We start from the raw sequence: 14,699 nt of genomic DNA, 5'->3' as shown, positions 1-14,699 counted from the left end.
AAGAACTGTAGCTTCTGGTTACATCACACGCTATTCAGATCATGAAGAATTGTAGCTTCTGGTTACATCACACCCTATTTCCTCTATAGTGCACTACTTTTGACAAGGGCCCATATACTGTAGAGTGAGCACTATATAGGGAATATACTGTACATACTGCACTGCACATACTCTTGCTTGCACATATACTCTCTTTCGCTCTCTTTTTCTTTCTTTCTTTCTCTCTCTCTCTGTGTGTTTCTCTCATACACACACACAACCACACACTGTCTATCAGGTACCTGCCGTTCCCCTGGTAATGCTTATACATTAATTGTCTCCAGGAGATAATAAATATAAAATGCTGATGTCATCATGCCTCGTTCTATCACTCTCTCTTGATCCCTCGCTCCGCCATGCTGTTTGTCATCATCATTTTTCTACCCTCCTAATATATGTGATGTTTGTCGTGTCTCCTATGTCCTGTACTCTCTGTCTTTCTAAATCTCCTGCTCTTCTCTCACTCACTCCCCTTCTCCCTCCCTCTCTCTTTCGCTCTCTCTCACTTCCCTTCTCCCCCCCCTCTCTCTCTCTCCCCTTCTCCCTCTCCCTTTCTCTTCCTCATATTATCTCAGTTTTGATGGTACTCCACTCAAATCAAATCAAATTGTATTTGTCACATGCACCGAATACAACAGGTGTAGACCTTACAGTGAAATGCTTACTTATAAACCCTTAAGCAACAATGGAGTTTTAAGAAAAATACCCCCCAAAAAGAAATAAAAGTAACAAATAATTCAAGAGCAGCAGGAAAATAGCAATAGTGAGGCTATATACAAGGTGTACTGGTACAGAGTCAATGTGTTAGTCGAGGAAGACGAGGTAGTTGAGGTAAAATGTACATGTTGGTAGAGGTAATATGAATACCGGTTAGTCAAGGTAATTGAGGTAATATGTACATGTAGGTAGAATTATTAAAGTGACTATGCATGGTTAATAACAGAGAGTGGCAGCAGCATAAAAGAGGGAGGGGGAAATGCAAATAGTCTGGGTGGCCATTTGATGAGATGTTCAGAGTCTTATGGCCTGGGGGTAGAAGCTGTTTAGAAGTCTCTTGGTCCTAGACTTGGCGCTCCGGTACCGCTTGCCGTTCGGTGGCAGAGAGAACAGTCTATGACAGTTTTTAGGGCCTGGTATAGAGGTCCTGGATGGCAGGAAGCTTGGCCCGGTGATGTACTGTGCCGTACGCACTACACTCTGTAGTGCCTTGCGGTCTGAGGCCGAGCAATTTCCATACCAGGCAGTGATGCAACCCGTCAGGATGCTCTCGATAGTGCAGCTGTAGAACCTTTTTAAGATCTGAGGACCCATGCCAAATATTTTCAGTCTCCTGGGGGGGAATAGGTTTTGTCGTGCCCTATTCACAACTGTCTTAGTGTGCTTGGACCATGTTAGTTTGTTGGTGATGTGGACACCAAGGTACTTGAATTTCTCAACCTGCTCCACTACAGCTCCCTCGATGAGAATGGGGGCGAGCTCGGTCCTCTTTTTCCTGTAGTCCACAATAATCTCCTTTGTCTTGATCACATTGAGGGAGAGGTTGTTGTCCTTGCACCACACGTTCAGGTCTGTGACCTCCTCCCTATAGGCTGTCTCATCGTTGTCTGTGATCAGGCCTACCACTGTTGTGTCATCGACAAACTTAATGATGGTGTTGGAGTCGTGCCTGGCCCTGCAGTCATTAGTGAACAGGGAGTACAGGAGGGGACAGAGCACACACCCCTGAGGGGCCCCCGTGTTAAGGATAAGAGTGGCGGATGTGTTGCTACCTACCCTTACCACTTGGGAGCAGCCCGTCAGGAAGTCAAGGATCCAGTTGCAGAGGGAGGTGTTTAGTCCCAGGGTCCTTAGCTTAGAGATGGGCTTTGAACGCTGAGCTGTAGACAATGAATAGCATTCTCACATTGGTGTTCCTTTTGTCCAGGTGTGAAAGGGCAGTGTAGAGTTCAATAGAGATTGCATCATCGGTGGATCTCTTTGGGCGGTATGCACATTGGAGTGGGTCTAGGGTTTCTGGGATAATGGTGTTGTGAGCCATGACCAGCCTTTCAAAGCACTTCATGGCTACAGACGTGAGTGCACAGGTCAGTAGTCATTTAGGCAGGTTACCTTCGTGTTCTTGGGCACAGAGACTATGGTGGTCTGCTTGAAACATGTTGGTATTACAGACTCAGACAGGGAGAGGTTGAACATGTCAGTGATAACACTTGCCAGTTGGTCAGCGCATGCTCGGAGTACACGTCCTAGTAATCCGTCTGGCTCTGCGGCCTTGTGAATGTTGACCTGTTTAAAGGTCTTACTCAAGCCCTGCCACATCCGACGAACGTTGAAGCCGGTGTAGTACGATTCGATCTTAGTCCTGTATTGATGTTTTGCCTGTTTGATGGTTCGTCGGAAAGCATAGCGGGATTTTTTATAAGCTTCCAGGTTAGAGTCCTGCTCCTTGAAAGCGGCAGCTCTACCCTTTAGCTCAGTCCGGATGTTGCCTGTAATCCATGGCCTCTGTTTGGGGTATGTACGTACAGTCACTGTGGGGACAATGTCATCGATGCACATATTGATGAAGCCAGTGACTGATGTGGTGTACTCCTCAATGCCATCGGAAGAGTCTCGGAACACATCTGTGCTAGCAAAACAGTCCTGTAGTTTAGCATCTGCTTCATCTGACCACTTCTTTATATCCCGCGACACTGGTGCTTCCTGCTTTAATTTTTGCTTGTAAACAGGAATCAGGAGGATAGAATTATGGTCAGATTTGCCAAATGGAGGGCGAGGGAGAGCTTTATACTCGTCTCTGTGTGTGTGAAGACTCTCTTCTTCTTCTCTAATTGTCTGGAGTTAAGGAAGAATTGACAATTTAACAAGGAAACTAACACTGTGGGATAGAAGGGGTTAGATATCTCCAATACATCATTCTTAAAGATTTTGGATTGGACTCTAATTACATACTAAAATAACAATTTTCTCAAAAATGCATCATATTCCAGCCCAAGACACCTCCTGCAGTGTGTGGGTTTGGGTGTGTGTACGTGTGTGTACGTGTGTATTTGTGTACGTGTGTGCGTGTATGTGCAAGGTCACCAACATCAAAACCCACGTGGTAGATTATTTAGAGAGGAATGCTCTCTCTCTCTCTCCCGCTCTCTCTCCATCTCTCGCTCGCTCCCTCTCTCTCTCACTCTCTTTCTCTCTCATTTCAATTCAAATGGCTTTATTGGAATACGAAAACATATGTTTACATTGCCAAACAAGTTAAATAGATAATAATCAGGTAACATAAACAATCAAAATGTACAGTAAACATTACACTCACAAAAGAGGAATAGAGACAATTCAAATGTCATATTATGGCTATGTACAGTGTTACAACAATATACATAGCTACCCCTCTCTCTCTCTCTCTCTCTCTCTCTCTCTCTCTCTCTCTCTCTCTCTCTCTCTCTCTCTCTCTCTCTCTCTCTCTCTCTCTCTCTCTCTCTCTCTCTCTCTCTCTCTCTCTCTCTTGCTGTCCTGCTCTCTGTTTAACACACACTGAGTGTGTTGGTCAGTTTTTACAGGAACAGTGGTAGCCTGGTGATTTAATGAGGCCATAACCCTCCGGTGTGTATGTACATGTGTGCGTGTCCCTTGCCCCCCATCTGTGTTTTCTGTAGCTGTCAGCTGAGCCAGTAACATGTGTTTCTATAACACATCAGATAAAAATAACCAACAATTGAGAGAGAGAGTTCTCCTTAGACTGGACCCACACCCTGTCCTGCCCAGTCCTGGGTTAACCTTCACAGTGGAAGCAAGTTTGCGTGTGTTGTTGTGTATGCGTGTGTGTGTTTGTGTGTATTTAAGTAGGTGCGTGCGTGTACACACATTGCACACAATTAACTCTGCATGTGAGCAGTTTTCCTTCTCACTTGCTTCCAGCATGAGTAAATAATCAATTATTGAAGCAGGATTTGGTCTGAGGGCGGTAGATAACATGACATACAGAACCAACTGTTGAAATAAAGATAGTGGCTCTGTTTATGGGGAGATTTGTTGAATTATGCAAATTATTAACCCAGGCAGACACAATGGTACAAGTATGCAAGCACTTGTGTGAGTCTGACATGGCACCCTATTCCCTATATAGTACACTACTTTTGACCAGGTCTCCTGTCTAATAGGGAATATGGTGCCATTTTGGACTCACCCTTGTGTTGTGTGAAGGCAGAAGTAAATTAATTATTTTAGGCGACAGTTATTGGGAGTTAATGGCAATATCCCCTTTGCTCATTCTGAAACAGTCATCAACCACTAAACATTAACCTTGACTGACAATCCATTGATTTGGTTGTGCTAGACAGTGTAGTCTGACTGGGTGAATTATTCCCTGAGTAGATTAAATAGATGAATATAGAGAATAGATGGTTGTAATGCCGTTCTGTGACCTCAGAAGGGATCCTATGACAGAGAAGTGCTGTGTTGTCAGTCTGGAGCCATAGTAGACACTAGTATTGGGATTCCTCCTGTCAATTCCACACTATACAGAGCTTGATGCAGAACAGCACTTGCTTTAAACTATGTGTGTTGTTGTTTGTAAGAAAGAAAGCCCAAATGCACTTCTCCATCTCCTCTCAGCATCAGATCACATGTCCCACTGCATTAGAGCCTGCTCCCAATACTAGTTTGGTCCATATAGACTACTAGGGTTTAACCATGGATATAGAGCTCCCCCTTCAGGAAATGTAGTGTAAATGCAATCATTCTTAGCCAATCGTGCCGGTATCATGTTGGTGTGTGTTTTGATCCTCATAGGTGTTCTCTCTATCTTTCTCTCTTTCTCCAGCCTCCACTCTTAAGCCCTGTGGTTCTTTGCAGGCTGTGACTAGGGCTGTTTGCAGGCTTTGACAAGGCTGTGGTGGTGGAGAGTGCAGCTTGCTTTGGCCTGGTTGATTAAATGGGCAGTCTAGCTCTATTTTCTGTCACTCACTCACTCACACACTCTCTCTCTTCCTCTCTCTCCCTCCAGAGGATGTCCTGAGTAAGGATGCAGGGGAATGTGCAATCTGCCTAGAGGAGCTGGTACAGGGGGACACCATTGCTCGCCTGCCCTGTCTCTGCATATACCACAAAGGGTAAGTCTCTCTATCCCTCTCTCTCCCCTTCTTTCTATATACCTCTCTCATTTTCTCCCCCTCTCTCTATCACAAAATGTTTCTGTACAACCTACGACAAGAGGGATCTCTCCTGTTTTCCTCAACCGGTACGTGTATGCATCATCTTTCCTGATCTCTCTCTCTGTGTCTCCCTCCCCCTCCCTTCTTTTGTTCTGTATACAGTGAATTTACAAAGTATTCAGACCCCTTGACTTTTCCACATTTTGTTACGTTACAGCCTTATTCTAAAATGGATTAAATTGTTTTTTTCACCCATCAATCTACAAACAATACTCGTTAATGACAAAGCATAAACAGGTTTTAGGAAATTGTTGCTTAAATATCACATTTACATAAGTATTCAGACCCTTTACTCAGTTCTTTGTTGAAGCACCTTTGGCAGTGATTACAGCCTTGAGACTTCTTGGGTATGATGCTAGAAGCTTGGCACACCTGTGGAGTTTCTCCTATTCCTCTCTACAGATCCTCTCAAGCGCTGTCAGGTTGGATGGGGAGCGTAGCTGCACAGCTATTTTCAGGTCTCTCCAGAAGTGTTTGATCGGGTTCAAGTCCTGGCTCTGGCTGGGCCACTCAAGGACATTCAAAGACTTGTCCCGAAGCCACTCCTGCGTTGTTTTAGCTGTGTTCTTAGGCTCGTTGTCCTGTTGGAAGTTGAACCTTCGCCCCAGTCTGAGTTCCTGAGTGCTCTGGAGCAGGTTTTCATCCAGGACTTCTCTGTACTTTGCTTCGCTAATCTTTCCCTCGATCCTGACTAGTCTCCCAGTCCCTGCAGCTGAAAAACATCACCATGGCATGATGCTGCCACCACCATGCTTCACCGTAGGGATGGTGCCAGGTTTCCTCTAGATGTGACGCTTGGCATTCAGGCCAAAGAGTTCAATCTTGGTTTCATCAGACCAGAGAGTCTTGTTTCTCATAGGCTGTCATGTGTCTTTTACTGAGCAGTGGCTTCCGTCTGGCCATTCTACCATAATGACCTGATTGGTGGAGTGCAGCACAGATGCTTGTCCTTCTGGAAGTTTCTTCCATCTTCACAGAGGAACTCTGGAGCTCTGTCAGAGTGACCATCGGGTTCTTGGTCACCTCCCTGACCAAGGCCTTTTGCTCAGTTTGGCCGGGCGGTCAGCTCTAGGAAGGAAGAGTCTTGGTGTTTCCAAACTTCTTCCATTTAAGAATGATGGAGGCCACTGTGTTCTTGGGGACCTTCAATGCTGAAGAAATGTTTTGGTACCCTTCCCCAGATCTGTGCCTCGGCACAATCCTGTCTCGGAGTTCTACGGACAATTCTTTCGACCTCATGGCTTGGTTTTTGCTCTGACATGAACTGTCAACTGTGGGCCCTTATTTAGACAGGTGTGTGCCTTTCCAAATCATGTCCAATCAATTGAATTTACCACAGGTGGACTCCAATCAAGTTGTAGAAACATCTCAAGGATGATCAATGGAAACAGGATGCACCTGAGCACAATTTTGAGTCTCATAGCAAAGGGTCTGTATACTTATGTAAATGGTATTTCTGTTAACCTCTCTGTGATAGGGTCTAGTTTCCTGAATCTGACGTGCCCAAAGCACTGCCTGTTACTCAGGCCCTGAAGCCAGGATATGCATATAATTTGTTGCATTGGATAGAAAAAACGTTGAAGTTTCTAAAACTATTAAAATAATGTCTGAGACTATAACAGAATTGATATAGCAGGAAAAAATCAGAAGAAAAACCCAGATTTTTTAAATATTCTTTTTAGGTCCCAGGCTCTTACAATGGAAAGCTATGGGTCCTATGTAATTCCGGCTCCCAGATTGCAATTCCTATGGCTTCCACTAGATGTCAACAGTCTTTATTCAAGGTTTCAGGCTTGTTTCTTGAAAAACGAGCAGGAATTTGGAGTTTTGGTGAAGAGGGCACCAGAACAATATTAGTCTTTCGGCGCGTGCGGAAGAAGGCGCACGCTTACTAATTTTACTTTCCTTTTGAACATACTACTTTCTGTATGAAAAATTATAGTTTATTTACATTTTAGGGTACCTGAGGATTTAAATAGAAACATTGTTTAACTTGTTTGGACAACGTTTAGAGGTAACTTTTTGGACTCCTTTGTCTGCATGTTGAATGAGTGGATTACTGAAATCGATGGCGCCAACTAAACAGACTTTTTGGGATATAAACAAGGATTTTATCTAACACAATGACCATTCATGTTGTAGCTGGGACCCTTGGGATTGCAAACAGAGGAAGATCTTCAAAAGTAAGTGATTTATTTAATCGCTATTTGTGATTTTATGAAGCCTGTGCTGGTTGAAAAATATGTTCGAGTGGGGCGCCGTCCTCAGACAATTGCATGGTATGCTTTCACTGTAAAGCCTACTGTAAATCGGACAACGCAGTTAGATTAACAATAATTTAAGCTTTTAAATTATATAAGATACTTGTATGTTCATGAATGTTTAATATTACCATTATTTATTTGAATTGCGCGCCCTCCAATTTCACCGGCTGTTGTCGACTGGTGTCCCGCTAGCGGGACGCCTATCCCTAAAAACCTGTTTCCACTTTGTCATTATGGGTTATTGTGTGTAGATTGATGAAGAAAACAAAAATTCATCCATTTCAGAATAAGGCTGTAGTGTGGAATCATTTTGGGGGGGGAAAGGGGTCTGAATACTTTTCGAATGCACTGTATGTAGTATGTGCTATGTTCTGCCTGAATGTGTCTCCTGTTCTCTCTCTGTCAGCTGTATTGATGAGTGGTTTGAGGTGAACAGATCGTGTCCAGAACATCCCTCAGACTAAAGGGCCTCGCTACTTTTCTCCACAGGTAAATTCTATATTCATATGTATTTTCTCCACAGGTAAATTCCACATTTCCTGAGTGTTGTTGATGTTGATTCATTACTGTGATAAGTCACTTTAATATTATGTGGGAAACTTAAAAGTTTCCGCCGTAGAATTCCCCAAACGGAAATGCAGTATTGACACAAAACAGGAAAAATATGATACAGTATTATACCTTTTATTTCAGTCGAGTTCTTTCTTTGTATTGTTCTGTTTCAGCATCACATGTTAGCCCTCAGTAGAGTCAGATTTCTGATGTTTTTCCTCTCTGCAGGTTTCTTACTCCCTCAATAAGAAGAGTGATCTGCTCCAATAACAACAGTCCTCAATGTGAATCCCCTCCCCTTCCCCGTTGCCAAGGAGACTACTGGACAGACACACTGTGACTCTGTGGCCAGTACAGAACTGACCCCTGACCCTACCCCCACCACCTCCAGTACGTCTCAACAGCCCTCAACACACCTCAACTCAAACCAGTCAAGTACCGCAGTGTGCCAAAACTCATTAAAAGCAATTTTCAGGGAAACTACATTTAATGCTGATCTATCTATTTATCTTCACACACAAACACAATCTGCTCCAAGACAAGACCAGACAGACACAGACACACAAACTCACAAATACACACTCACAAACACAACCAACCTCTGCTTTGTCCTCAAAGACAGACAGACAGACAGACAGACATGCTTATCCGCCAACACCTCATTTGCACAACTATCCAATCAGGAAAAGCTGTTGCTCTCAACACGCCCTCTCACTCTCTGCTGCATCAATGGAACGGCTGTATATGCCCCCACAGACGTTTTGCATTCCATCCCAATGGCCGTGCCTCAGTGATTGAGCTGCTGTGATTGGCTGAGCTCCAGGGCTACTGTGACTTGGAATTCCCTCCTGTGTTATTGGACAGCAGATTCAGGTCTCCTCCCATTTGTTTGGTCTGAGTGATTGTACACCTGGACATTTCAGGGAGCAAGCTGAGGGGAGAAGGGGCAAGGGGAAGTCAGTCCTCATCCCCCTCTCCCACTCTTTCCCCATCCTCACCAACTGTGTCTACCAGTGCCTTCACCTTTGGATCCTAATGGCCTACCAGGGCAGAGTCAGGACAACAGAACAGTGTGATTGGTGGGTGGGGGACAGAGGGCGGGAGGTCAGGTATCAGTCTATACTAAATCCTCCCTCCCTAGCACTTCCCCCTGTGTGTTGTTGACTGGATGACGGCAGACGGAGAGAGACCCAGCAGAGAGCCAGACTCAGCTGAATGTGAAACTCTGCTTAACTCTAACCTTTACTCCACTGGGACATGACTGGAACTGGAACTGGCCCTGGCTGCTAGCCACAGTGAAATTAGAAGTGCCCTGCTATATGCTGTCCCGCTCTCTGTTTCTCACGCTCTCCTTTCCCCTGACTAGCTATCTAACTCACAACCCCTCAATGCCTCTGTGGTAGCAACAAGACGTGAACTAGACTGTGCTACCAGAAGCGTGTGGCTCGGCTAGTGGCAACTACAACTCCCAGCAGGCACTTCTCTGGAGTGAGAACGTTAATCTTAGTTTTTGTAGTACCAATAGCTGTCTGACTGGGACATGAGGCCCTCTGTGCTTAGCCTGGATCCCAACTGAATTACTGTGTTTCACAATTATTTTACTGTACATATTCAGTTTGGCAATTGTAAAGAGGAGCAATTCAGTTAGGATCCAGGCTACAATGTGCTGACCCCAGATCAGATATCCGACTCCCCCAGGGCCCCGGTGACATTATGTGGTGTATAAACTCTAGCCTTCTACAGGGTTCACACACCCATCCTCTTCTCTCACTCACTCACTTTGACTTTTAATCTTTATTTATCATCATGAGACTTAGCAGTTATTATTATGCAAATTATTTTATTTTAAGTGTGCAGGTTTTGACATAATGGTGTAATTGCATATCTGTGTATGTATGTGTGAGTTATAGTGAAACTAAATTGGGCCTTAATGCAAAAAGAATAACATGAATAACTATGTATTCTATTCATGTTTGTCCATTTCAGTGCAGTTTCAAATAGCTGCCTGAGCTGGCACACTTTTTACCCAATCATAATCATCTACTAATCAATCTATCACAGTAGAGGTGAGAGGGCGGGGCAGGAAGTAGGCGATTGGTGGCCAAAGCCAATCAGAATAAGGGGAAGACTGGTGTCTTCAAAAAAGTTAGCATTAGAATGTTGGATCCCCAGAAACTTTGTCAGCGTATTTGAAGGTTTTACACATTTCTTATCTAATCCATTTCAGCTTCCAGCAACCCTGTGTTGTAATATTTAAACAAGGCCTTGATGTTGTTCTCTTTAATGTTTTGAGAGCTTTCCCAGGATGCGCTGCTAACTAGTATACTAGACCTCCATCTTCACCATTGGGTTGCGAATAAGGGCAGAGTAAGAAACTGATAGACAAGTTCAATGAATAAGACAAAAGGCTTTATTGGCTATGCTTTTCACAATCATTGTGGAGGTTTTTCAATCTCCACAGTTTAGAGATTTTAGATTATAGTATCTTATTATGACAGATCTAGGAATAAGATCAAGAGTATTTATATTGGTTGCCCAATTCAAACTTGTAACGACCAGTCAGACAAATTAACAAAGAGCATTAATAGGGGGTCTGGGTATTATGGTATGGATATACTAAAGATAGTGTTACCATGGCTACTGGGTCAGTTACACCATATTAACTGTGGTTTCTCCAAAAGTGCCATCATCATGCCTCTAAAACATGCTGCTAACAATTTATTTTTCAAGAAGTACAGCGAGGCATAAAGCACTTTGGAATTGGGACAATAAAAATCCCCCACCCAAATGGACTGTTTCCCCATTTGTCATCATGTACTATAGCTAATAAAGTTCCATCTAAATCCAGATCAGAGTTTCTCCTCATTGCACATCAGTGAGGGAGAAACTAGAATATCTGGTCTGAAACTAGAATGTCTCGTCTAACCGCATGGTTTGTCCCATGGCTACTGTACTGTAAATGTATTGAAATGTTGTCGAATGGCTCCCGATTGTGAAGCATACAATATGCCCTTATTGTCATGGGTATGTGTGTAGCACGAGGATCCTCCCTAGCTAGCCTACCAGAACAGCCTTATATGATCTACTGTAGCTAGAATCAGTTTTAAATCACATTTTCCCCCCATTTCAGTTTTGTTAGTCTTTTATTTTGGATGTTTGGGTTTCTTTGGGGGGCGAGTGGGGAGGCAGCCTAGCACCTAAACTGATTTCGCTATGTTTCACTGTAGAGAATTCCGTTTGGATGTCAGGCCAGTGGTAAAGGAGGGGGGTTATATGGTCATTTTGTGGAAATGTTTTGGTTTTGCTGCTTATGCTACAGTTGCCAATTTGAGCCCATATCAATCCAATCGGATCGATGTCTATCCAAATCTACCGTGTTGAAAAGCTCCATATAGATGGACCTGTGAGGATGCAGTGTTTAAAACAGTCAACATATATGAATGCAAGATGTGTTAGAGAACACACATATGTCATCAGGTAGCTATACTTGATGTTCCATTCATGATACTATAATATACCATGACAGCGAACATACTGTAGATGATTATTAGTTGGGGATGAGCTTGCTTGAATGAAGGTGTATTAGGGCATTCATGTAATAGTTGAGAGGTGAAGGAAACTATTTTTATTTGGGTTATACTTTCCAAGGTACTTCAGAGACAGGCTGACAGTACATGCCTAGAAATGTTAATTTAGAAACTTTTTAGACATACAGTATGTTATAACATTCCATTTATGTAAAAATATGTACAGAATTTGAAATTAAAAGAGCAACATTTTTGGAGCACTTGGTGGATGAGTGTTTCACTTTCAATGCATTATGGCAGAAGCTTTCTCAACAGTCATTGAAAAGTTACATTACCGGTCCAAAGTTTTAGAACACCTACTCATTCAAGGCTTTTTCTTTATTTGTACTATTTTCTACATTGTAGAATAATAGTGAAGACATCAAAAATATGAAATAACACATATCATGTAGTAACCAAAAAAGTGTTAAGCAAATCAAAATACATTTTATATTTGAGATTCTTCAAATAGCCACCTTTTGCCTTGATGACAGCTTTGCACACTCTTGGAATTCTCTCAACCAGCTTCACCTGGAATGCTTTTCCAACAGTCTTGAAGGAGATCCCACATATGCAGGGCACTTGTTGGCTGCTTTTCCTTCCCTCTGCGGTCCGACTCATCCCAAACCATCTCAATTTTGGTTGAGGTCGGGGGATTGTGGAGGCCAGGTCATCTGATGCAGCACCCCATCACTCTCCTCCTTGGTAAAATAGCCCTTACACAGCCTGTTTGGTCATTGTCCTGTTGAAAGGACAATCCTGTGGCGGTCCTCATGAGAGCCAGTTTCATCATAGCGCTTGATGGTTTTTGCGACTGCACTTGATGAAACTTTAAAGTTCATAAAATTTTACGTATTGACTGACCTTCATGTCTTAAAGTCATGATGGACTGTCGTTTCTCTTTGCTTATTTGAGCTGTTCCTGCCATAATATAGACTTGGTCTTTTACCAAATAGGGCTATGTTCTGTATACCCCCCTAACTTGTCACAACACAACTGATTGGCTCAAACGCATTAAGAAGGATAGAAATTCCACAAATTAACTTTTAAGAAGGCACTTCGTACATCAGCTAACATCTCGAAGTGCTGTACAGAAACCCAGCCTAAAACCCCAAACAGCAAGCAATGCAGGTGTAGAAGCACGGGGGCTAGGAGAAACTCCCTAGAAAGGCCAAAACCTAGGAAGAAACCTAGAGAGGAACCAGGCTATGAGGGGTGGCCAGTCCTCTTCTGGCTGTGCCGGGTGGAGATTATAACAGAACATGGCCAAGATGTTCAAAATGTTCATAAGTGACAAGCATGGTCAAATAATAATCAGGAATAAATGTCAGTTGGCTTTTCATAGCCGATCATTAAGAGTTGAAAACAGCAGGTCTGGGACACGTAGGGGTTCCATAACCGCAGGCAGAACAGTTGAAACTGGAATAGCAGCAAGGCCAGGTGGACTGGGGACAGCAAGGAGTCATCATGCCCGGTAGTCCTGACGTATGGTCCTAGGGCTCAGGTCCTCCGAGAGAGAGAAAGAAAGAGAGAAGGAGAGAATTAGAGAGAGCATACTTAAATTCACACAGGACACTGGATAAGGCAGGAGAAGTACTCCAGATATAACCAACTGCCCCTAGCCCCCCGACACATAAACTACTGCAGCATAAATACTGGAGGCTGAGACAGGAGGAGTCAGGAGACACTGTGGCCCCATCCGATGATACCCCCGGACAGGGCCAAACAGGAAGGATATAACCCCACCCACTTTGCCAAAGCACAGCCCCCGCACCACTAGAGGGATATCTTCAACCACCAACTTACAATCCTGAGACAAGGCCGAGTATAGCCCACAAAGATCTCCACCCCAGCACAAACCAAGGGGGGGGGCGCCAACCCAGACAGGAAGATCACGTCAGTAACTCAACCCACTCAAGTGACGCACCCCTCCTAGGGACAGCATGAAAGAGCACCAGTAAGCCAGTGACTCAGCCCCTGTAATAGGGTTAGAGGCAGAGAATCCCAGTGGAGAGAGGGGAACCGGCCAGGCAGAGACAGCAAGGGCGGTTCGTTGCTCCAGAGCCTTTCCGTTCACCTTCACACTCCTGGGCCAGACTACACTCAATCATATGACCTACTGAAGAGATAAGTCTCCAGTAAAGACTTAAAGGTTGAGACCGAGTCTGCGTCTCTCACATGGGTAGGCAGACCGTTCCATAAAAATAGAGATCTATAGGAGAAAGCCCTGCCTCCAGCTGTTTGCTTAGAAATTCTGGGGACAATTAGGAGGCCTGCATCTTGTGACCGTAGCGTACGTGTAGGTATGTACGGCAGGACCAACTCGAAAGATAGGTAGGAGCAAGCCCATGTAACGCTTTATAGGTTAACAGTAAAACCTTGAAATCAGCCCTTGCCTTAACAGGAAGCCAGTGTAGGGAAGCTAGCACTGGAGTAATATGATCAAATTTCTTGGTTCTAGTCAGGATTCTATCAGCCGTATTTAGCACTAACTGAAGTTTATTTAGTGCTTTATCCGGGTAGCCGGAAAGTAGAGCATTGCAGTAGTCTAACCTAGAAGTAACAAATGCATGGATTAATTTTTCTGCATCATTTTTGGACAGAAAATTTCTGATTTTTGCAATGTTACGTAGATGGAAAAAAGCTGTCCTTGAAACTGTCTTGATATGTTCGTCAAAAGAGAGATCAGGGTCAAGAGTAACGCCGAGGTCCTTCACAGTTTTATTTGAGACGACTTTACAACCATCAAGATTAATTGTCAGATTTAACAGAAGATCTCTTTGTTTCTTGGGACCTAGAACAAGCATCTCTGTTTTGTCCGAGTTTAAAAGTAGAAAGTTTTCAGCCATCCACTTCCTTATGTCTGAAACACAGGCTTCTAGCGAGGGCAATTTTGGGGCTTCACAATGTTTCATTGAAATGTACAGCTGTGTGTCATCCGCATAGCAGTGAAAGTTAACATTATGTTTTCGAATAACATCCCCAAGAGGTAAAATATATAGTGAAAACAATAGTGGTCCTAAAACGGAACCTTGAGGAACACCGAAATGTACAGTTGATTTGTCAGA

General features: G+C 43.7%; 1 protein-coding gene across 1 annotated transcript in view; it reads left to right on the top strand.

Moving 5' to 3' along the window:
- The window catches only part of LOC129838116 (E3 ubiquitin-protein ligase znrf2-like), an 83,326-nt gene extending 71,477 nt beyond the window's left edge, over positions 1 to 11,849 (top strand). The window contains exons 3-5 of the mRNA XM_055904850.1: positions 5,042 to 5,147; positions 7,920 to 8,002; positions 8,294 to 11,849. Of these exons, the coding sequence (XP_055760825.1) occupies positions 5,042 to 5,147; positions 7,920 to 7,977 (164 nt within the window). The 3' untranslated portion in view covers positions 7,978 to 8,002; positions 8,294 to 11,849. The remainder of the gene's footprint in view (positions 1 to 5,041; positions 5,148 to 7,919; positions 8,003 to 8,293) is intronic.
- Positions 11,850 to 14,699: the final 2,850 nt, after the last annotated feature.

This window comes from Salvelinus fontinalis, chromosome 38 (assembly GCF_029448725.1).
Source record: "Salvelinus fontinalis isolate EN_2023a chromosome 38, ASM2944872v1, whole genome shotgun sequence".
Lineage (NCBI taxonomy): Eukaryota > Metazoa > Chordata > Actinopteri > Salmoniformes > Salmonidae > Salvelinus > Salvelinus fontinalis.
The sequence above is the reverse complement of the archived record's forward strand: the minus strand, read 5'-3'. Positions and strand labels throughout refer to the sequence as shown.